This window comes from Maylandia zebra, linkage group LG3, assembly GCF_041146795.1.
Source record: "Maylandia zebra isolate NMK-2024a linkage group LG3, Mzebra_GT3a, whole genome shotgun sequence".
NCBI lineage: Eukaryota > Metazoa > Chordata > Actinopteri > Cichliformes > Cichlidae > Maylandia > Maylandia zebra.
Window position 1 is genome coordinate 25,752,916 of NC_135169.1, and position 23,625 is coordinate 25,776,540.

General features: G+C 41.8%; 1 protein-coding gene and 14 non-coding genes across 15 annotated transcripts; 1 reads left to right on the forward strand and 14 right to left on the reverse strand.

The window, feature by feature from the left end:
* The first annotated feature begins 144 nt into the window (after positions 1-144).
* Positions 145-4,637, forward strand: LOC101472133 (tripartite motif-containing protein 16-like). The gene is made up of 3 exons (XM_004575386.3): positions 145-201; positions 334-440; positions 842-4,637. The coding sequence occupies exon 3, from the start codon at positions 897-899 to the stop codon at positions 2,412-2,414; it is 1,518 nt and encodes a 505-aa protein (XP_004575443.1). The 5' UTR covers positions 145-201; positions 334-440; positions 842-896; the 3' UTR covers positions 2,415-4,637.
* Positions 4,638-8,893: 4,256 nt separating this feature from the next.
* trnae-uuc (transfer RNA glutamic acid (anticodon UUC)) lies at positions 8,894-8,965 on the reverse strand. Its single transcript has one exon. It is a non-coding gene; the product is annotated as a tRNA-Glu (tRNA).
* A 473-nt stretch (positions 8,966-9,438) lies between these two features.
* Positions 9,439-9,520, reverse strand: trnal-aag (transfer RNA leucine (anticodon AAG)). The gene has a single exon. It is a non-coding gene; the product is annotated as a tRNA-Leu (tRNA).
* Positions 9,521-11,354: 1,834 nt separating this feature from the next.
* On the reverse strand, positions 11,355-11,436 carry trnal-uag (transfer RNA leucine (anticodon UAG)). Its single transcript has one exon. It is a non-coding gene; the product is annotated as a tRNA-Leu (tRNA).
* Positions 11,437-12,009: 573 nt separating this feature from the next.
* Positions 12,010-12,081, reverse strand: trnae-uuc (transfer RNA glutamic acid (anticodon UUC)). Its single transcript has one exon. It is a non-coding gene; the product is annotated as a tRNA-Glu (tRNA).
* Positions 12,082-12,554: 473 nt separating this feature from the next.
* On the reverse strand, positions 12,555-12,636 carry trnal-aag (transfer RNA leucine (anticodon AAG)). Its single transcript has one exon. It is a non-coding gene; the product is annotated as a tRNA-Leu (tRNA).
* A 1,834-nt stretch (positions 12,637-14,470) lies between these two features.
* trnal-uag (transfer RNA leucine (anticodon UAG)) lies at positions 14,471-14,552 on the reverse strand. The gene has a single exon. It is a non-coding gene; the product is annotated as a tRNA-Leu (tRNA).
* A 573-nt stretch (positions 14,553-15,125) lies between these two features.
* Positions 15,126-15,197, reverse strand: trnae-uuc (transfer RNA glutamic acid (anticodon UUC)). Its single transcript has one exon. It is a non-coding gene; the product is annotated as a tRNA-Glu (tRNA).
* A 473-nt stretch (positions 15,198-15,670) lies between these two features.
* trnal-aag (transfer RNA leucine (anticodon AAG)) lies at positions 15,671-15,752 on the reverse strand. The gene has a single exon. It is a non-coding gene; the product is annotated as a tRNA-Leu (tRNA).
* Positions 15,753-17,586: 1,834 nt separating this feature from the next.
* Positions 17,587-17,668, reverse strand: trnal-uag (transfer RNA leucine (anticodon UAG)). The gene has a single exon. It is a non-coding gene; the product is annotated as a tRNA-Leu (tRNA).
* Positions 17,669-18,241: 573 nt separating this feature from the next.
* trnae-uuc (transfer RNA glutamic acid (anticodon UUC)) lies at positions 18,242-18,313 on the reverse strand. The gene has a single exon. It is a non-coding gene; the product is annotated as a tRNA-Glu (tRNA).
* Positions 18,314-18,786: 473 nt separating this feature from the next.
* Positions 18,787-18,868, reverse strand: trnal-aag (transfer RNA leucine (anticodon AAG)). Its single transcript has one exon. It is a non-coding gene; the product is annotated as a tRNA-Leu (tRNA).
* Positions 18,869-20,702: 1,834 nt separating this feature from the next.
* Positions 20,703-20,784, reverse strand: trnal-uag (transfer RNA leucine (anticodon UAG)). Its single transcript has one exon. It is a non-coding gene; the product is annotated as a tRNA-Leu (tRNA).
* A 573-nt stretch (positions 20,785-21,357) lies between these two features.
* Positions 21,358-21,429, reverse strand: trnae-uuc (transfer RNA glutamic acid (anticodon UUC)). The gene has a single exon. It is a non-coding gene; the product is annotated as a tRNA-Glu (tRNA).
* A 473-nt stretch (positions 21,430-21,902) lies between these two features.
* Positions 21,903-21,984, reverse strand: trnal-aag (transfer RNA leucine (anticodon AAG)). The gene has a single exon. It is a non-coding gene; the product is annotated as a tRNA-Leu (tRNA).
* Between the last annotated feature and the right edge of the window lie 1,641 nt (positions 21,985-23,625).

Consider the following 23,625-nt stretch of genomic DNA (forward strand, 5'->3'; position numbering starts at 1 on the left):
GCCAACTACCCTTAAAAACTATGTTGTTATTCTTCATGAGCTGCTCTGCAACATTTTCTGCCAAACTGGTGGTGAAGATGACACGTTTCAAGTGACAGTTGGAATCTGGGCGGAGGAATGTTGTTCCTCCTTATATAAGAAGTGTGAAGTGTGAAGACAAGTTCTCTTTGTCTGGGACGGTGAGTGGACTCATGTCGGCAGGTAAGAGAGGCTTCGGAACAAAGTCTAGTTTGTTTAATTGTGGTGCTGTGGTGCACTCGAGATCTTTTCAACTTGCATCTTTGTTTTTGTGTTGATGAAACACGTCACTGACTCAGTGTATGTCATCTTTAGGAAAAGCAACCATCCTCTCTGTCTGAATCTGACTGCATAGCTGACTATCTCTTGCTCCACTACCTTAAAGGAGACACCATATATCAACCAAAGTAATTCCAAAAAAGGTAAAGTAGGAGACATATTCCCTGTACTTGTTCCTCAAGTATACTTGTGCTGTTTTGGGTTTAGATTTCCAGTAAGCTGCAGCTTTACCTCTGTTGCATTTGCTCATTCTAATTTGCACAATATGTCTTGGTGCTCTTGTGACTGGGATTTGTTTTTAGTATTTCCTGCAGTAACTGTAACAGCTTGTTGCACTCTTCATTGTGGCGTCTATTATTTTCATGTTCGTAAATATTTCTTAATACAGAAATCTACATTAAAAGCTTACCTGTTCCCACAGTTCACTTTACGTTCTTGCTGCTCAACAATAAAAAGATTTATTAAGACTGGTAGGTACGAGTTTCACAAACTACACCTTTTTCTGAAATGAAGACTAACCTGATACACACTTCTTCACTGACAGTGAAACAGTTTTGGCATTCACCTCTGCACACATAATTGCACAACAAGGAAAGAAGATGGAAGACAGACAATTCTGCTGTGCTGTCTGTCTGGATCTACTCAAGGATCCGGTGACTATTCCCTGTGGACACAACTACTGTATGAGCTGTATTGAAACCTACTGGAAAGCAGAGAATGTAAAAGGAATCCACAGCTGTCCTCAGTGCAGACAGGCTTTCACACCGAGGCCTATTCTGGTGAAAAACACCATGTTAGCAGAGTTGGTAGAGAAAATGAAATACCTCCAGCCTATCCATGATTCCCCTGCTTTTGAAAAGCACAAGCTGGTAGACAAGGTGTTGAAAGCAAACACCTGTTCAGTTCACAATGAGGTGATGAAGATGTTTTGCCGCACTGATCAAATGTGTGTCTGTTGTCTCTGCTGGATAAATAAACATAGAGGACATGAAACAGTTCCAGTTGAAAAAGAAAGGGCAGACAAAGAGAAAGACCTGGAGGTAATTCTGAAAGAAGTCCAGCGGAGAATCCAGACCAGAAAGAAGGAAGGAGGAGTACTTGAGAAAGAGATAGAGGGGATCAAACTGTCTGCTGATACAGCAGTGAAGGACATTGAGATGACTGTTGATGAGCTGGTGAGTTTCATCAAAGAAAACGCCTCAAATTTAAAGCAGCAGATCAGATCCCAGCAGAAAGATGAAACGAGTCGAGTCGAAGAGCTTCAGAAGAAGCTGGAGCAGGAGATCGCTGAGCTGAGGAGGAAAGAAGAGGAGCTGAAGCAGCTTTCACGCACAGAGGACCACACCGAATTTCTACTAAGTTACTCCACAATGCCCGTATTCATTGACTCTACAGATTCACCAAGCTTTAAAATCTGTCAGGTTAAGTACTTTGAGAGTCTTCAAATGGTGATATCAGAAGCTAGAGATAAACTCAAAGCATTTCTGTGTGATGAACTGTGGAAGATCACTCTGACAGTGAGGTCAGTGGATGTTTTGCTGCCACAAAGTGATCCTAAGACCAGAGATGACTTTTTAAAACATTCATGTCAACTCACGCTGGATCCAGATATAGTTCACAGAAAACTCTTCCTGTCTAATCAGAACAGAACAGTTACAGACATGCTTCAAGATCCAGATAATTCCTGTCTTAAGAACAGAGACAGGTTTTCCATTGAGCAGCAGGTCCTGAGTAAAGAGAGTCTGACTGGACCTTGTTACTGGGAAGTGGAGTGGAAAGGGAAAGGACTTTCAGTAGCCGTAACATATAAGAATGAGAATAAACTGGATCAAACTGCATTTGGAAGCAATAATAATTCTTGGGCATTAGATTGTTACAAGGACAGTTATAAATTCAGACACAACAACACGACAACTCGCCTCTTAGGTCCTTCTTCCTCTAAAATTGGAGTCTATCTGAATCCCAGAGCAGGTATTCTGTGCTTCTACAGCGTCTCTGACACCATGGCCCTGCTACACAGAGTCCAGACGACATTCACTGAGCCGCTCTATGCTGGACTGTGGATTTGGGGGGGGTATTTTATTTCAACCACTGCTACATTAAATGATATACAGTAAAATACCGTTTAACTGATTTTGCCTTTATTTGTTATATTTTTTCTATGATGTAATATCAAGGGTTTGTATGGGTGCTTGAAATCATTGAAAATACTTGGATTTTAATATTGTCTTTTCAAGGTTTGAAAAGTGCTTGAATTTCAGATGTGGTGCTTAAAACTGCTTGAAACTGTAACTCTATTTCATTCACAACAAATGACTGTCTGATTGAATAGTTCTTTGTTCGTTTGTTTGTTTTTTATCAGATAGAGAAATAAAATGAGTCGCAAATTCTAAAAACAACATTTCTCCACCTGGGCTGCCTTGCACCTCTGCATGTCTGTTTCAGTGTGTGACACCCGCCCCGAACAGTCAGGAATGAGTGCAATAACAAGCCTGGAGGTTGCAGTTTTTAATGAGCGTTTGCTGGAAAAGGACAAATACAAATCTTGGATAAGACAACGACCAAATTCACCTGAAAGGTCTGCAAAATGATTTGTACCTTTTCAGAATGGGGGAGTTTGCTTAAGTCCTAGTAAATAATTTTCAACTATGTGTACGTTACACATGCTAATTTTTATAATTATTACTACTTTTTTGCTAGCTAGCAAACTCGCAGGATAAACTATTGAAATTCATTGCGCGTGATGCAATATTGCAACGCTAGTAAAGCAGTTAGTTATGGTATGGTAATTTATGAAATATGCTGTGAACTAACATTACATAGCAGTAGCAGTAATGTGAGTTACTGTTATATATAACTACCCAACTTAAGGCTTTCTGATTAAAGGCTAAAAGCGAAGTTGTTACCAAGTAAAATTAAAAGTTTATGTTTTTGTGTATTTCTGCAGCTTTTTCAAATATTATCTTGGTTCATTTGGCAACACCTTAGGGGCGATAATAATGGTAATATGAGGGACTGATCCATATGGGCACAAAGAACAGCCACTTTTTTGTGCTACTGAGGTTCCCTGACTTTCCCTCAAAATCTGTTCTCGTGAGCACACCTTAAACATTAGAAATGGCTTTAAACTCACATTGAGGCCTGTGGGACACTATTACCAACTGAGACAATATACAAATTTATATGTGTTTTCATATATGAATATTTCATACTTTAAGGCTGCCTGTTTATTTAAGGGAAACGAACAATACATTATAATGAACAATTACATAATAATATCACAGATGATAGATTAAATAAACAGGTGTTAGATAGATGCTTGTGCATTGTTAGTCTTATATGTCAAGGTCAAGGTAACTTTATTTATACCCATAGGCAAGGTAAATTTGCTTTACAGAAAAAATGATAGCATTTGGCATCCCTTCAAAAACACACATACCTAATAAAGATATAAACCTCACTGTGGCACATATATAGTAATTTTAATATTTCGAATCAAAAACAGTTCTTATTTAATTCAGTGACAGCAACGGGGATAAAGCTATTTTTATAACGCTTTGTCCTGCATCTCGGAAATAGAAACCTCCGTCCTGAGGGAAGAAGCTGAAATTCTCCCCTTAGAGGATGGGAACCATTTTTAAGGATTGATAAAGCCATCCTCTGTACCTGCTTAGAGTACAGGGAGGCTAAACAAGACTGTGGTTCACCTATCAGACGACTGGACCATCTCACTATCTGATTTAGAGAGTTTTTCTCCGTGACAGAGGTCTGACCAAACCATGCCACCAAACAAAAGGATAAAACAGACTCAATAAAAGAACGATAAAAAAGTTAATTTGAACTTACCATGTATTGTTTTGTGGTATTTGGTGCAGTTTTCTTGTTTTGTGGGGTTGTTTTTTATTTTCATCAGGAGATGAATACCTCTAACAAGTTGTTTTTTTCACATTTGTACATCTTAATTTTTAAGGGAAATGTGTGTTTTGAGTTTATACACTATAGGCAACCTTTTCCTTTTGGAGTATTTTTGTGTGGTGCATAGGATGATTTGTTTTAATTTTCACATGGTCTTACTGAGGTGATGCAAAGTGAAACATGCATTCTTTTTGGGTAATGTGTTGGGAAAAGCTTTAAAATGGACTTTTAAAATACTTAAAAAGTGTTTGAGTTTGACCCTGAAAAAGTTGTATAATATAAAATGGTTTGTACAGTCTTCAAAAATGACTTATTTTACAGTCTGTATGGAATGTGACAAAGTCTATAACAGAATAGAAAGATTGCTTTGGTGATGTGAAAAAGTGAATTAATACCATAAATAAAGTTGCGCAATTTTAAAGCCATTCTAAAGAATTTTTGTGCAGTCATTATAGGAGCTGAACTGAATAACTGAAGTGAGTGCATAGATTTTAATACTCATTTAATTATCGGTGTACTGGATTTATTTATGACTTACTACTATTTAAATGAGTCTGTTTTTGCCTTCATAACTACCTTATTCATGGTACAATTTCACAGAGGTGCCGGAAACATTCCTCAGAGATTTTGATCCATATTGACACGAGAGCATCACACAGTTGCTTCAGAATCACATCCATGATGTGAATCCTCTGGTTTCATCTTGAAGGAACCAGTTTGAAATGATCAGTCTTGAAATGATGAGTCTTGTGACATGTATCATTGTGTATCATCCTTCCATTCCAGTAGTAATCAGGTGGGTTGTGATGTTTTTACATGATGTTCAATTGGTACCAAGGGTGTCAAAAGGAAAATCACCCACACTGTTACATAAACAACAACAAACTTTTGATCCAAGGCAAGATGGTTCCATCCTTTAATGGTGTTTACACCAAATACTCTAAACATTTCAGCAGAAATTGATGCTTATTGATGCTTAGGGCAAAAAAACCCAATGTCAGTGGTTTTTGTGATGAAGGAGCCCAGGCCACAACAAATGTTATTGCACTTGTGATACTAATTCTAATATGGCTTTTAGTTTTTGTTGAGCTGGTTGCACAAAGAAATGCTGAGTGTTGTTAATGAACTATGTTTTTAATCCCAATGATGATCTCGTCCTACATCTAACCAAGTGACAAGTAAAACTAAAAAGTATGTGGCAAAACAAAAGAAATCTGAATTAGAAAAAAACAAAACAAAAATATGTCCTCTACAGTAGACTTGGTGCTTCTCATTATATGCCTCAGAAAACAAGGCATAGCAACTCCAGAAGTCCTCAAGCCAAATTATATGCTCCACATCTTCTTGGGGGATCCTGAGATGTTCCCATGCTTGGGATCTTATTTATAAATGTATGTTACACTGAAAACAAGGCCAGGAACAGACCTGAGCCACTTCACATGCATAATTGAAATATATAGAAAAAAGTTGATGGGGTTATGGAACAAAAAATGTATGACACACTTGTATGAAGCAGTGACAGTTTTTTCTTGTCTGTGTCAGGGTTTCTGGGTCGTTGACCCAGTATTTTCAGTTCACGTTCACTGCCTGTTCCACTTCCTGCCCTCTCTTCCCTTCAGCCCTTGTCGTGTCATTGATGTTATGTTGTCGTTTCCGCCTGCGTTCAGCCAGCCATTCAGTCAGCCATTCAGTCTTTCAGTCAGTCATTCAGTCCGTCGTCCAGCCAGCCATTTCCTACCTCTGTTCTGTTCATCCACTCCTTATAATAAACCTTCACCAGTCTTCACCCACCCGCGAGTCCTGCGTTTGGGTTCCTTCTTCCTCGCCTCCACACAACGCCTGACAGAATGACACGACCCGTGCCACGAAGACACGATTGGAACCCAGCGGATTTGGACTTCTACGAGCGGAGGGAGGCAGCGCTTTCCCGTTGGGCAGAGGAGCTCAGGGAAAAACAGCGGCTCTTTACGGAGAGAGAGCACGTCTTCAAGGGGACTCGCCTGGCTCTGGGCGGGCCTAGGAGACGCCGTGTTCAACCAACTGCTGCCTCACCTGCACCAGCGCATTTGCCGCGGAGAGTGGACGTTTCACGCCACGCTTCAGCCGCTCGCTCTCTCGCCGCTCCGCTCCTCGCTCACACACCCGCCACCTCATTCGCCGGACCTCCACCTTCGCCACGGCACAGCAGCTACGCCTCCCACCTCGACCTCATCGCAAAAATCTAGATAGTAAAACTTGAAAAGTGCAGCACAAAATAGAAGCCCAGAACATTCAGTGATGCTCTTGCTGTTTTAGAAAAACATGTTTAATACTTGCCTGAATGTTTTTGGATACAATAGCATCTGCCTGCCCTGGTTAAACTCTTATTGCAGCAATAGGATTTCAACCCATATGTGTGAGGAGCCTGGAGTCTTAACCCAGATCCTTAGACCACACAATCTAACACCTTACAATGCGGTGGACTTGAAGCACACTTGAGTAGCCACTAACCAGTCAGTGTTGACACTGTGAATAAAAATATATGAAACACCTGCACATTGTAAATGACTTTTGCAAAAGAATTTCTTTTATTCATGTATTAATCGCATTATTATAAAAACAAACAATCTCCTGCTCACTCTTCTGTTAATCTTCTTCTCCACTGATGCCTTACAAAAGCCGAAGCTATTGTTGCCTATCTGTACTTCAACATCATTAGTGAAAGGTCAAAATCACTGACCATGAGAGACGTGAGACCGTCTCTGGAAGGCTCTGATTCTTCTATTGAAGTTGGACTTGAAGTGGATTGGACTTGAGAGTTTTATTTCTTGAACATCTGTAAATTGTATTCAACAGATATTAACTGAAATGGAACTAGGGCAAGAGCATAGTCTCATGTAACACACACTCGTGTTACATTTGTACCACAAGGTAACCAAGTAAGTTATTACAAAGATATTCCTATTTACAACGATGGGCTAGGGAAAGGTAGTAATGAGAGTATTTAAAAAGAAGTATCAAAAGTTAACCCTGTATTCCTGAGAATTCTTTTAGAATGTTTCGAATTCACAAGAGCTATTTTAGGATTTTTGAGAGTTCTATTGGAATGTTCCAGATTCCTGAGAATCCTTTTAGGATGTTCCAAATTCCTCCAAATAATTCTCAATGACACATTGCAACACCAAGTTTTATTATAGTCACACATTGCAATAGAGTTTTCTGGGTAATTGACCAAGTCTGGTGGCATTACCTCCAAAGCTTATAGAAGTTTCTGCTAACAGCAGCTACATTGTCAGGAACAGCACCTACCAACAGATATCCTCAACAGCTCACCTCACTATCATAACCGAGCAATATTATTGTCAAATGTTGATGTTATTCACCTACAAACACTCCTGGCTGTCCGTTGCTGTCATGGGGTGCGGAGGGTTAAATAGCAGCGCACATCTGAAAACAGCTTAACATACTCATGGTCCCTTTGTGGTTGTATAATACCTTGGTGCCACTGGATTTCAGCATGTCTCTCACACTCATACTGGTAACAGATGGTATCTCAGGATGTTTGAGGGAAGCATTCACACACAAAGGACCCAGAGTGGGGGGAGGAGTCTTTTGTCTCCTTCTCCACTGTAAGAGGTTGCAAGGGAGTGTGAAACTTTCTTTGGGGGTGGGGGTACCAAAGGTGTGAAAACAGCTGTGTACTTGCCTTTAGTTCCTGTAAGAGGTATGTAACTGAAGGCCATGCTAGACTCAGTTAGGGACTCTGCCCATCGTCTGCCCCGCAATGATGCATTCCTTCACCAAGCTTGGCTTCTGTTCTTGTTATTATTAAAGAATGTTAGCTACCACTGACCGCTTGTCTGGAGGGTTTATTGAATGGAAAACTTGCACAACACCTAACATCACCCTGGTTTGGAAGAATTGCTGTTGATGAGATTCCTGCTTGATTGTACTTGACAGACATTCTGTAACAGATTTGAGTTCCACTGCAGCCCTTACAATTTATTGGTAGGGGATGGAAGAAACACGAAAAGATCCTGAAGACTATGGCAGCAGTGGGATTCGTACCCACGCCTCCGAAGAGACTGGAGCCTAAACCCAGCACCTTAGACCGCTCGGTCATGCCACCATTGCGAGTGAGCACCTCATCGCAAAAATCTAGACAGTAAAACTTGAAAAAGTGCAGCACAAAATAGGAGCTCAGAACATTCAGTGATGCTCTTGCTGTTGTAGAAAAACACGTTTAATACTTTTTGGACACAAAAACATCTGCCTGTCCTGGTTAAAACCTGTTCATCAACCCTGATTAACAATGGGCTCTTGGCTTAGTTTCATCATTGTCGATATGCAACTTGTCATAAGCACTGATCAACAGGCAGGATCACCATTCACAGAGAGTCAAGGAACGGTTGCAATCACAGCATTGTAAGATGGCAAAAGACGTAACCTTAATGCACCCACCCTTGTTTCAAAGAAGCTCATTTGATTTTCACATAAACAGCCACCTTGACTCGCCGCTCATAATTGCAGGCCTGCTTGTGTACATCCTCATCACTGAAGACTGTACAGTCCCGGTCTGAACCGTTATGCCATGTGCTTAGCCTTACCTGATGTTTGCCTTCAGCCAACAACTTTGCCCCATTTAATCCATCGTGGGATTAACACAAAGAACACATTGGCTTGTGGGCACATTAAAGACATGTTCCCATACCGGGAGTTGAACCCGGGTCGCCTGGGTGAAAACCAGGAATCCTAACCGCTAGACCATATGGGATTGGTTTGGTAATGCGCCACTGTCGTGCTCGTGCTGCTGGGTTAGAACCAGGCATTCTAGCCGCTAGACCATATGGGACTGCTCCACTGTCATGAAATCAAGGATACTCTTGTCACTCTGCAGCCTTGGTGAGACCAACATAGCAGTACCTTAATCAATTCTCCAGCAGTTGCAGGTTCTGCTCAAAAGCACATTACAAGGGAGTGGACTGGACTTGAAGCACACTTGAGTGGCATGTGGGAAAGTCCACTAACCAGTCAGTGATGAGACCATGAACAAAAAGACATGAAAAACATGCAAGTTGTAAATGACTTTACAGCACGTGCCTAATGTGGTTTGGAAGAATTGCTCCTGATGGGTTTCCTGCATGTTTGGACTTGACAGACATTCTATAACAGATTTGATTTCCACTGCAGCCCTTACAATTTATTGGTAAGGCATGGAAGAAAGAAAACTTTTCCGCTAGAACACTATGGCAGCAGTGGGATTCGAACCCACGCCTCCGAAGAGACTGGAGCCTTAATCCAGCACCTTAGACCGCTCGGTCATGCTACCATTGCGAGTAAGGACCTCATCGCAAAAATCTAGATAGTAAAACTTGAAAAAGTGCAGCACAAAATAGAAGCCCAGAACATTCAGTGATGCTCTTGCTGTTTTAGAAAAACATGTTTAATACTTGCCTGAATGTTTTTGGATACAATAGCATCTGCCTGCCCTGGTTAAACTCTTATTGCAGCAATAGGATTTCAACCCATATGTGTGAGGAGCCTGGAGTCTTAACCCAGATCCTTAGACCACACAATCTAACACCTTACAATGCGGTGGACTTGAAGCACACTTGAGTAGCCACTAACCAGTCAGTGTTGACACTGTGAATAAAAATATATGAAACACCTGCACATTGTAAATGACTTTTGCAAAAGAATTTCTTTTATTCATGTATTAATCGCATTATTATAAAAACAAACAATATCCTGCTCACTCTTCTGTTAATCTTCTTCTCCACTGATGCCTTACAAAAGCCGAAGCTATTGTTGCCTATCTGTACTTCAACATCATTAGTGAAAGGTCAAAATCACTGACCATGAGAGACGTGAGACCGTCTCTGGAAGGCTCTGATTCTTCTATTGAAGTTGGACTTGAAGTGGATTGGACTTGAGAGTTTTATTTCTTGAACATCTGTAAATTGTATTCAACAGATATTAACTGAAATGGAACTAGGGCTAGAACGTAGTCTCATGTAACACACACTCGTGTTACATTTGTACCACAAGGTAACCAAGTAAGTTATTACAAAGATATTCCTATTTACAACGATGGGCTAGGGAAAGGTAGAAATGAGAGTATTTAAAAAGAAGTATCAAAAGTTAACCCTGTATTCCTGAGAATTCTTTTAGAATGTTTCGAATTCACAAGAGCTATTTTAGGATTTTTGAGAGTTCTATTAGAATGTTCCAGATTCCTGAGAATCCTTTTAGGATGTTCCAAATTCCTCCAAATAATTCTCAATGACACATTGCAACACCGAGTTTTATTATAGTCACACATTGCAATAGAGTTTTCTGGGTAATTGACCAAGTCTGGTGGCATTACCTCCAAAGCTTATAGAAGTTTCTGCTAACAGCAGCTACATTGTCAGGAACAGCACCTACCAACAGATATCCTCAACAGCTCACCTCACTATCATAACCGAGCAATATTATTGTCAAATGTTGATGTTATTCACCTACAAACACTCCTGGCTGTCCGTTGCTGTCATGGGGTGCGGAGGGTTAAATAGCAGCGCACATCTGAAAACAGCTTAACATACTCATGGTCCCTTTGTGGTTGTATAATACCTTGGTGCCACTGGATTTCAGCATGTCTCTCACACTCATACTGGTAACAGATGGTATCTCAGGATGTTTGAGGGAAGCATTCACACACAAAGGACCCAGAGTGGGGGGAGGAGTCTTTTGTCTCCTTCTCCACTGTAAGAGGTTGCAAGGGAGTGTGAAACTTTCTTTGGGGGTGGGGGTACCAAAGGTGTGAAAACAGCTGTGTACTGCCTTTAGTTCCTGTAAGAGGTATGTAACTGAAGGCCATGCTAGACTCAGTTAGGGACTCTGCCCATCGTCTGCCCCGCAATGATGCATTCCTTCACCAAGCTTGGCTTCTGTTCTTGTTATTATTAAAGAATGTTAGCTACCACTGACCGCTTGTCTGGAGGCTTTATTGAATGGAAAACTTGCACAACACCTAACATCACCCTGGTTTGGAAGAATTGCTGTTGATGAGATTCCTGCTTGATTGTACTTGACAGACATTCTGTAACAGATTTGAGTTCCACTGCAGCCCTTACAATTTATTGGTAGGGGATGGAAGAAACACGAAAAGATCCTGAAGACTATGGCAGCAGTGGGATTCGAACCCACGCCTCCGAAGAGACTGGAGCCTAAATCCAGCACCTTAGACCGCTCGGTCATGCTACCATTGCGAGTGAGCACCTCATCGCAAAAATCTAGACAGTAAAACTTGAAAAAGTGCAGCACAAAATAGGAGCTCAGAACATTCAGTGATGCTCTTACTGTTGTAGAAAAACACGTTTAATACTTTTTGGACACAAAAACATCTGCCTGTCCTGGTTAAAACCTGTTCATCAACCCTGATTAACAATGGGCTCTTGGCTTAGTTTCATCATTGTCGATATGCAACTTGTCATAAGCACTGATCAACAGGCAGGATCACCATTCACAGAGAGTCAAGGAACGGTTGCAATCACAGCATTGTAAGATGGCAAAAGACGTAACCTTAATGCACCCACCCTTGTTTCAAAGAAGCTCATTTGATTTTCACATAAACAGCCACCTTGACTCGCCGCTCATAATTGCAGGCCTGCTTGTGTACATCCTCATCACTGAAGACTGTACAGTCCCGGTCTGAACCGTTATGCCATGTGCTTAGCCTTACCTGATGTTTGCCTTCAGCCAACAACTTTGCCCCATTTAATCCATCGTGGGATTAACACAAAGAACACATTGGCTTGTGGGCACATTAAAGACATGTTCCCATACCGGGAGTTGAACCCGGGTCGCCTGGGTGAAAACCAGGAATCCTAACCGCTAGACCATATGGGATTGGTTTGGTAATGCGCCACTGTCGTGCTCGTGCTGCTGGGTTAGAACCAGGCATTCTAGCCGCTAGACCATATGGGACTGCTCCACTGTCATGAAATCAAGGATACTCTTGTCACTCTGCAGCCTTGGTGAGACCAACATAGCAGTACCTTAATCAATTCTCCAGCAGTTGCAGGTTCTGCTCAAAAGCACATTACAAGGGAGTGGACTGGACTTGAAGCACACTTGAGTGGCATGTGGGAAAGTCCACTAACCAGTCAGTGATGAGACCATGAACAAAAAGACATGAAAAACATGCAAGTTGTAAATGACTTTACAGCACGTGCCTAATGTGGTTTGGAAGAATTGCTCCTGATGGGTTTCCTGCATGTTTGGACTTGACAGACATTCTATAACAGATTTGATTTCCACTGCAGCCCTTACAATTTATTGGTAAGGCATGGAAGAAAGAAAACTTTTCCGCTAGAACACTATGGCAGCAGTGGGATTCGAACCCACGCCTCCGAAGAGACTGGAGCCTTAATCCAGCACCTTAGACCGCTCGGTCATGCTACCATTGCGAGTAAGGACCTCATCGCAAAAATCTAGATAGTAAAACTTGAAAAAGTGCAGCACAAAATAGAAGCCCAGAACATTCAGTGATGCTCTTGCTGTTTTAGAAAAACATGTTTAATACTTGCCTGAATGTTTTTGGATACAATAGCATCTGCCTGCCCTGGTTAAACTCTTATTGCAGCAATAGGATTTCAACCCATATGTGTGAGGAGCCTGGAGTCTTAACCCAGATCCTTAGACCACACAATCTAACACCTTACAATGCGGTGGACTTGAAGCACACTTGAGTAGCCACTAACCAGTCAGTGTTGACACTGTGAATAAAAATATATGAAACACCTGCACATTGTAAATGACTTTTGCAAAAGAATTTCTTTTATTCATGTATTAATCGCATTATTATAAAAACAAACAATATCCTGCTCACTCTTCTGTTAATCTTCTTCTCCACTGATGCCTTACAAAAGCCGAAGCTATTGTTGCCTATCTGTACTTCAACATCATTAGTGAAAGGTCAAAATCACTGACCATGAGAGACGTGAGACCGTCTCTGGAAGGCTCTGATTCTTCTATTGAAGTTGGACTTGAAGTGGATTGGACTTGAGAGTTTTATTTCTTGAACATCTGTAAATTGTATTCAACAGATATTAACTGAAATGGAACTAGGGCTAGAACGTAGTCTCATGTAACACACACTCGTGTTACATTTGTACCACAAGGTAACCAAGTAAGTTATTACAAAGATATTCCTATTTACAACGATGGGCTAGGGAAAGGTAGAAATGAGAGTATTTAAAAAGAAGTATCAAAAGTTAACCCTGTATTCCTGAGAATTCTTTTAGAATGTTTCGAATTCACAAGAGCTATTTTAGGATTTTTGAGAGTTCTATTAGAATGTTCCAGATTCCTGAGAATCCTTTTAGGATGTTCCAAATTCCTCCAAATAATTCTCAATGACACATTGCAACACCGAGTTTTATTATAGTCACACATTGCAATAGAGTTTTCTGGGTAATTGACCAAGTCTGGTGGCATTACCTCCAAAGCTTATAGAAGTTTCTGCTAACAGCAGCTACATTGTCAGGAACAGCACCTACCAACAGATATCCTCAACAGCTCACCTCACTATCATAACCGAGCAATATTATTGTCAAATGTTGATGTTATTCACCTACAAACACTCCTGGCTGTCCGTTGCTGTCATGGGGTGCGGAGGGTTAAATAGCAGCGCACATCTGAAAACAGCTTAACATACTCATGGTCCCTTTGTGGTTGTATAATACCTTGGTGCCACTGGATTTCAGCATGTCTCTCACACTCATACTGGTAACAGATGGTATCTCAGGATGTTTGAGGGAAGCATTCACACACAAAGGACCCAGAGTGGGGGGAGGAGTCTTTTGTCTCCTTCTCCACTGTAAGAGGTTGCAAGGGAGTGTGAAACTTTCTTTGGGGGTGGGGGTACCAAAGGTGTGAAAACAGCTGTGTACTGCCTTTAGTTCCTGTAAGAGGTATGTAACTGAAGGCCATGCTAGACTCAGTTAGGGACTCTGCCCATCGTCTGCCCCGCAATGATGCATTCCTTCACCAAGCTTGGCTTCTGTTCTTGTTATTATTAAAGAATGTTAGCTACCACTGACCGCTTGTCTGGAGGCTTTATTGAATGGAAAACTTGCACAACACCTAACATCACCCTGGTTTGGAAGAATTGCTGTTGATGAGATTCCTGCTTGATTGTACTTGACAGACATTCTGTAACAGATTTGAGTTCCACTGCAGCCCTTACAATTTATTGGTAGGGGATGGAAGAAACACGAAAAGATCCTGAAGACTATGGCAGCAGTGGGATTCGAACCCACGCCTCCGAAGAGACTGGAGCCTAAATCCAGCACCTTAGACCGCTCGGTCATGCCACCATTGCGAGTGAGCACCTCATCGCAAAAATCTAGACAGTAAAACTTGAAAAAGTGCAGCACAAAATAGGAGCTCAGAACATTCAGTGATGCTCTTACTGTTGTAGAAAAACACGTTTAATACTTTTTGGACACAAAAACATCTGCCTGTCCTGGTTAAAACCTGTTCATCAACCCTGATTAACAATGGGCTCTTGGCTTAGTTTCATCATTGTCGATATGCAACTTGTCATAAGCACTGATCAACAGGCAGGATCACCATTCACAGAGAGTCAAGGAACGGTTGCAATCACAGCATTGTAAGATGGCAAAAGACGTAACCTTAATGCACCCACCCTTGTTTCAAAGAAGCTCATTTGATTTTCACATAAACAGCCACCTTGACTCGCCGCTCATAATTGCAGGCCTGCTTGTGTACATCCTCATCACTGAAGACTGTACAGTCCCGGTCTGAACCGTTATGCCATGTGCTTAGCCTTACCTGATGTTTGCCTTCAGCCAACAACTTTGCCCCATTTAATCCATCGTGGGATTAACACAAAGAACACATTGGCTTGTGGGCACATTAAAGACATGTTCCCATACCGGGAGTTGAACCCGGGTCGCCTGGGTGAAAACCAGGAATTCTAACCGCTAGACCATATGGGATTGGTTTGGTAATGCGCCACTGTCGTGCTCGTGCTGCTGGGTTAGAACCAGGCATTCTAGCCGCTAGACCATATGGGACTGCTCCACTGTCATGAAATCAAGGATACTCTTGTCACTCTGCAGCCTTGGTGAGACCAACATAGCAGTACCTTAATCAATTCTCCAGCAGTTGCAGGTTCTGCTCAAAAGCACATTACAAGGGAGTGGACTGGACTTGAAGCACACTTGAGTGGCATGTGGGAAAGTCCACTAACCAGTCAGTGATGAGACCATGAACAAAAAGACATGAAAAACATGCAAGTTGTAAATGACTTTACAGCACGTGCCTAATGTGGTTTGGAAGAATTGCTCCTGATGGGTTTCCTGCATGTTTGGACTTGACAGACATTCTATAACAGATTGGATTTCCACTGCAGCCCTTACAATTTATTGGTAAGGCATGGAAGAAACAAAACTTTTCCGCTAGAACACTATGGCAGCAGTGGGATTCGAACCCACGCCTCCGAAGAGACTGGAGCCTTAATCCAGCACCTTAGACCGCTCGGTCATGCTACCATTGCGAGTAAGGACCTCATCGCAAAAATCTAGATAGTAAAACTTGAAAAAGTGCAGCACAAAATAGAAGCCCAGAACATTCAGTGATGCTCTTGCTGTTTTAGAAAAACATGTTTAATACTTGCCTGAATGTTTTTGGATACAATAGCATCTGCCTGCCCTGGTTAAACTCTTATTGCAGCAATAGGATTTCAACCCATATGTGTGAGGAGCCTGGAGTCTTAACCCAGATCCTTAGACCACACAATCTAACACCTTACAATGCGGTGGACTTGAAGCACACTTGAGTAGCCACTAACCAGTCAGTGTTGACACTGTGAATAAAAATATATGAAACACCTGCACATTGTAAATGACTTTTGCAAAAGAATTTCTTTTATTCATGTATTAATCGCATTATTATAAAAACAAACAATATCCTGCTCACTCTTCTGTTAATCTTCTTCTCCACTGATGCCTTACAAAAGCCGAAGCTATTGTTGCCTATCTGTACTTCAACATCATTAGTGAAAGGTCAAAATCACTGACCATGAGAGACGTGAGACCGTCTCTGGAAGGCTCTGATTCTTCTATTGAAGTTGGACTTGAAGTGGATTGGACTTGAGAGTTTTATTTCTTGAACATCTGTAAATTGTATTCAACAGATATTAACTGAAATGGAACTAGGGCTAGAACGTAGTCTCATGTAACACACACTCGTGTTACATTTGTACCACAAGGTAACCAAGTAAGTTATTACAAAGATATTCCTATTTACAACGATGGGCTAGGGAAAGGTAGAAATGAGAGTATTTAAAAAGAAGTATCAAAAGTTAACCCTGTATTCCTGAGAATTCTTTTAGAATGTTTCGAATTCACAAGAGCTATTTTAGGATTTTTGAGAGTTCTATTAGAATGTTCCAGATTCCTGAGAATCCTTTTAGGATGTTCCAAATTCCTCCAAATAATTCTCAATGACACATTGCAACACCGAGTTTTATTATAGTCACACATTGCAATAGAGTTTTCTGGGTAATTGACCAAGTCTGGTGGCATTACCTCCAAAGCTTATAGAAGTTTCTGCTAACAGCAGCTACATTGTCAGGAACAGCACCTACCAACAGATATCCTCAACAGCTCACCTCACTATCATAACCGAGCAATATTATTGTCAAATGTTGATGTTATTCACCTACAAACACTCCTGGCTGTCCGTTGCTGTCATGGGGTGCGGAGGGTTAAATAGCAGCGCACATCTGAAAACAGCTTAACATACTCATGGTCCCTTTGTGGTTGTATAATACCTTGGTGCCACTGGATTTCAGCATGTCTCTCACACTCATACTGGTAACAGATGGTATCTCAGGATGTTTGAGGGAAGCATTCACACACAAAGGACCCAGAGTGGGGGGAGGAGTCTTTTGTCTCCTTCTCCACTGTAAGAGGTTGCAAGGGAGTGTGAAACTTTCTTTGGGGGTGGGGGTACCAAAGGTGTGAAAACAGCTGTGTACTGCCTTTAGTTCCTGTAAGAGGTATGTAACTGAAGGCCATGCTAGACTCAGTTAGGGACTCTGCCCATCGTCTGCCCCGCAATGATGCATTCCTTCACCAAGCTTGGCTTCTGTTCTTGTTATTATTAAAGAATGTTAGCTACCACTGACCGCTTGTCTGGAGGCTTTATTGAATGGAAAACTTGCACAACACCTAACATCACCCTGGTTTGGAAGAATTGCTGTTGATGAGATTCCTGCTTGATTGTACTTGACAGACATTCTGTAACAGATTTGAGTTCCACTGCAGCCCTTACAATTTATTGGTAGGGGATGGAAGAAACACGAAAAGATCCTGAAGACTATGGCAGCAGTGGGATTCGAACCCACGCCTCCGAAGAGACTGGAGCCTAAATCCAGCACCTTAGACCGCTCGGTCATGCTACCATTGCAAGTGAGCACCTCATCGCAAAAATCTAGACAGTAAAACTTGAAAAAGTGCAGCACAAAATAGGAGCTCAGAACATTCAGTGATGCTCTTACTGTTGTAGAAAAACACGTTTAATACTTTTTGGACACAAAAACATCTGCCTGTCCTGGTTAAAACCTGTTCATCAACCCTGATTAACAATGGGCTCTTGGCTTAGTTTCATCATTGTCGATATGCAACTTGTCATAAGCACTGATCAACAGGCAGGATCACCATTCACAGAGAGTCAAGGAACGGTTGCAATCACAGCATTGTAAGATGGCAAAAGACGTAACCTTAATGCACCCACCCTTGTTTCAAAGAAGCTCATTTGATTTTCACATAAACAGCCACCTTGACTCGCCGCTCATAATTGCAGGCCTGCTTGTGTACATCCTCATCACTGAAGACTGTACAGTCCCGGTCTGAACCGTTATGCCATGTGCTTAGCCTTACCTGATGTTTGCCTTCAGCCAACAACTTTGCCCCATTTAATCCATCGTGGGATTAACACAAAGAACACATTGGCTTGTGGGCACATTAAAGACATGTTCCCATACCGGGAGTTGAACCCGGGTCGCCTGGGTGAAAACCAGGAATTCTAACCGCTAGACCATATGGGATTGGTTTGGTAATGCGCCACTGTCGTGCTCGTGCTGCTGGGTTAGAACCAGGCATTCTAGCCGCTAGACCATATGGGACTGCTCCACTGTCATGAAATCAAGGATACTCTTGTCACTCTGCAGCCTTGGTGAGACCAACATAGCAGTACCTTAATCAATTCTCCAGCAGTTGCAGGTTCTGCTCAAAAGCACATTACAAGGGAGTGGACTGGACTTGAAGCACACTTGAGTGGCATGTGGGAAAGTCCACTAACCAGTCAGTGATGAGACCATGAACAAAAAGACATGAAAAACATGCAAGTTGTAAATGACTTTACAGCACGTGCCTAATGTGGTTTGGAAGAATTGCTCCTGATGGGTTTCCTGCATGTTTGGACTTGACAGACATTCTATAACAGATTGGATTTCCACTGCAGCCCTTACAATTTATTGGTAAGGCATGGAAGAAACAAAACTTTTCCGCTAGAACACTATGGCAGCAGTGGGATTCGAACCCACGCCTCCGAAGAGACTGGAGCCTTAATCCAGCACCTTAGACCGCTCGGTCATGCTACCATTGCGAGTAAGGACCTCATCGCAAAAATCTAGATAGTAAAACTTGAAAAAGTGCAGCACAAAATAGAAGCCCAGAACATTCAGTGATGCTCTTGCTGTTTTAGAAAAACATGTTTAATACTTGCCTGAATGTTTTTGGATACAATAGCATCTGCCTGCCCTGGTTAAACTCTTATTGCAGCAATAGGATTTCAACCCATATGTGTGAGGAGCCTGGAGTCTTAACCCAGATCCTTAGACCACACAATCTAACACCTTACAATGCGGTGGACTTGAAGCACACTTGAGTAGCCACTAACCAGTCAGTGTTGACACTGTGAATAAAAATATATGAAACACCTGCACATTGTAAATGACTTTTGCAAAAGAATTTCTTTTATTCATGTATTAATCGCATTATTATAAAAACAAACAATATCCTGCTCACTCTTCTGTTAATCTTCTTCTCCACTGATGCCTTACAAAAGCCGAAGCTATTGTTGCCTATCTGTACTTCAACATCATTAGTGAAAGGTCAAAATCACTGACCATGAGAGACGTGAGACCGTCTCTGGAAGGCTCTGATTCTTCTATTGAAGTTGGACTTGAAGTGGATTGGACTTGAGAGTTTTATTTCTTGAACATCTGTAAATTGTATTCAACAGATATTAACTGAAATGGAACTAGGGCTAGAACGTAGTCTCATGTAACACACACTCGTGTTACATTTGTACCACAAGGTAACCAAGTAAGTTATTACAAAGATATTCCTATTTACAACGATGGGCTAGGGAAAGGTAGAAATGAGAGTATTTAAAAAGAAGTATCAAAAGTTAACCCTGTATTCCTGAGAATTCTTTTAGAATGTTTCGAATTCACAAGAGCTATTTTAGGATTTTTGAGAGTTCTATTAGAATGTTCCAGATTCCTGAGAATCCTTTTAGGATGTTCCAAATTCCTCCAAATAATTCTCAATGACACATTGCAACACCGAGTTTTATTATAGTCACACATTGCAATAGAGTTTTCTGGGTAATTGACCAAGTCTGGTGGCATTACCTCCAAAGCTTATAGAAGTTTCTGCTAACAGCAGCTACATTGTCAGGAACAGCACCTACCAACAGATATCCTCAACAGCTCACCTCACTATCATAACCGAGCAATATTATTGTCAAATGTTGATGTTATTCACCTACAAACACTCCTGGCTGTCCGTTGCTGTCATGGGGTGCGGAGGGTTAAATAGCAGCGCACATCTGAAAACAGCTTAACATACTCATGGTCCCTTTGTGGTTGTATAATACCTTGGTGCCACTGGATTTCAGCATGTCTCTCACACTCATACTGGTAACAGATGGTATCTCAGGATGTTTGAGGGAAGCATTCACACACAAAGGACCCAGAGTGGGGGGAGGAGTCTTTTGTCTCCTTCTCCACTGTAAGAGGTTGCAAGGGAGTGTGAAACTTTCTTTGGGGGTGGGGGTACCAAAGGTGTGAAAACAGCTGTGTACTGCCTTTAGTTCCTGTAAGAGGTATGTAACTGAAGGCCATGCTAGACTCAGTTAGGGACTCTGCCCATCGTCTGCCCCGCAATGATGCATTCCTTCACCAAGCTTGGCTTCTGTTCTTGTTATTATTAAAGAATGTTAGCTACCACTGACCGCTTGTCTGGAGGCTTTATTGAATGGAAAACTTGCACAACACCTAACATCACCCTGGTTTGGAAGAATTGCTGTTGATGAGATTCCTGCTTGATTGTACTTGACAGACATTCTGTAACAGATTTGAGTTCCACTGCAGCCCTTACAATTTATTGGTAGGGGATGGAAGAAACACGAAAAGATCCTGAAGACTATGGCAGCAGTGGGATTCGAACCCACGCCTCCGAAGAGACTGGAGCCTAAATCCAGCACCTTAGACCGCTCGGTCATGCTACCATTGCGAGTGAGCACCTCATCGCAAAAATCTAGACAGTAAAACTTGAAAAAGTGCAGCACAAAATAGGAGCTCAGAACATTCAGTGATGCTCTTACTGTTGTAGAAAAACACGTTTAATACTTTTTGGACACAAAAACATCTGCCTGTTCTGGTTAAAACCTGTTCATCAACCCTGATTAACAATGGGCTCTTGGCTTAGTTTCATCATTGTCGATATGCAACTTGTCATAAGCACTGATCAACAGGCAGGATCACCATTCACAGAGAGTCAAGGAACGGTTGCAATCACAGCATTGTAAGATGGCAAAAGACGTAACCTTAATGCACCCACCCTTGTTTCAAAGAAGCTCATTTGATTTTCACATAAACAGCCACCTTGACTCGCCGCTCATAATTGCAGGCCTGCTTGTGTACATCCTCATCACTGAAGACTGTACAGTCCCGGTCTGAACCGTTATGCCATGTGCTTAGCCTTACCTGATGTTTGCCTTCAGCCAACAACTTTGCCCCATTTAATCCATCGTGGGATTAACACAAAGAACACATTGGCTTGTGGGCACATTAAAGACATGTTCCCATACCGGGAGTTGAACCCGGGTCGCCTGGGTGAAAACCAGGAATCCTAACCGCTAGACCATATGGGATTGGTTTGGTAATGCGCCACTGTCGTGCTCGTGCTGCTGGGTTAGAACCAGGCATTCTAGCCGCTAGACCATATGGGACTGCTCCACTGTCATGAAATCAAGGATACTCTTGTCACTCTGCAGCCTTGGTGAGACCAACATAGCAGTACCTTAATCAATTCTCCAGCAGTTGCAGGTTCTGCTCAAAAGCACATTACAAGGGAGTGGACTGGACTTGAAGCACACTTGAGTGGCATGTGGGAAAGTCCACTAACCAGTCAGTGATGAGACCATGAACAAAAAGACATGAAAAACATGCAAGTTGTAAATGACTTTACAGCACGTGCCTAATGTGGTTTGGAAGAATTGCTCCTGATGGGTTTCCTGCATGTTTGGACTTGACAGACATTCTATAACAGATTGGATTTCCACTGCAGCCCTTACAATTTATTGGTAAGGCATGGAAGAAACAAAACTTTTCCGCTAGAACACTATGGCAGCAGTGGGATTCGAACCCACGCCTCCGAAGAGACTGGAGCCTTAATCCAGCACCTTAGACCGCTCGGTCATGCTACCATTGCGAGTAAGGACCTCATCGCAAAAATCTAGATAGTAAAACTTGAAAAAGTGCAGCACAAAATAGAAGCCCAGAACATTCAGTGATGCTCTTGCTGTTTTAGAAAAACATGTTTAATACTTGCCTGAATGTTTTTGGATACAATAGCATCTGCCTGCCCTGGTTAAACTCTTATTGCAGCAATAGGATTTCAACCCATATGTGTGAGGAGCCTGGAGTCTTAACCCAGATCCTTAGACCACACAATCTAACACCTTACAATGCGGTGGACTTGAAGCACACTTGAGTAGCCACTAACCAGTCAGTGTTGACACTGTGAATAAAAATATATGAAACACCTGCACATTGTAAATGACTTTTGCAAAAGAATTTCTTTTATTCATGTATTAATCGCATTATTATAAAAACAAACAATATCCTGCTCACTCTTCTGTTAATCTTCTTCTCCACTGATGCCTTACAAAAGCCGAAGCTATTGTTGCCTATCTGTACTTCAACATCATTAGTGAAAGGTCAAAATCACTGACCATGAGAGACGTGAGACCGTCTCTGGAAGGCTCTGATTCTTCTATTGAAGTTGGACTTGAAGTGGATTGGACTTGAGAGTTTTATTTCTTGAACATCTGTAAATTGTATTCAACAGATATTAACTGAAATGGAACTAGGGCTAGAACGTAGTCTCATGTAACACACACTCGTGTTACATTTGTACCACAAGGTAACCAAGTAAGTTATTACAAAGATATTCCTATTTACAACGATGGGCTAGGGAAAGGTAGAAATGAGAGTATTTAAAAAGAAGTATCAAAAGTTAACCCTGTATTCCTGAGAATTCTTTTAGAATGTTTCGAATTCACAAGAGCTATTTTAGGATTTTTGAGAGTTCTATTAGAATGTTCCAGATTCCTGAGAATCCTTTTAGGATGTTCCAAATTCCTCCAAATAATTCTCAATGACACATTGCAACACCGAGTTTTATTATAGTCACACATTGCAATAGAGTTTTCTGGGTAATTGACCAAGTCTGGTGGCATTACCTCCAAAGCTTATAGAAGTTTCTGCTAACAGCAGCTACATTGTCAGGAACAGCACCTACCAACAGATATCCTCAACAGCTCACCTCACTATCATAACCGAGCAATATTATTGTCAAATGTTGATGTTATTCACCTACAAACACTCCTGGCTGTCCGTTGCTGTCATGGGGTGCGGAGGGTTAAATAGCAGCGCACATCTGAAAACAGCTTAACATACTCATGGTCCCTTTGTGGTTGTATAATACCTTGGTGCCACTGGATTTCAGCATGTCTCTCACACTCATACTGGTAACAGATGGTATCTCAGGATGTTTGAGGGAAGCATTCACACACAAAGGACCCAGAGTGGGGGGAGGAGTCTTTTGTCTCCTTCTCCACTGTAAGAGGTTGCAAGGGAGTGTGAAACTTTCTTTGGGGGTGGGGGTACCAAAGGTGTGAAAACAGCTGTGTACTGCCTTTAGTTCCTGTAAGAGGTATGTAACTGAAGGCCATGCTAGACTCAGTTAGGGACTCTGCCCATCGTCTGCCCCGCAATGATGCATTCCTTCACCAAGCTTGGCTTCTGTTCTTGTTATTATTAAAGAATGTTAGCTACCACTGACC

Bases quoted from the DNA above. Each gene is read 5' to 3' on its own strand.
- LOC101472133 (XM_004575386.3), top strand. From the start codon at position 897: ATGGAAGACAGACAATTCTGCTGTGCTGTCTGTCTGGATCTACTCAAG.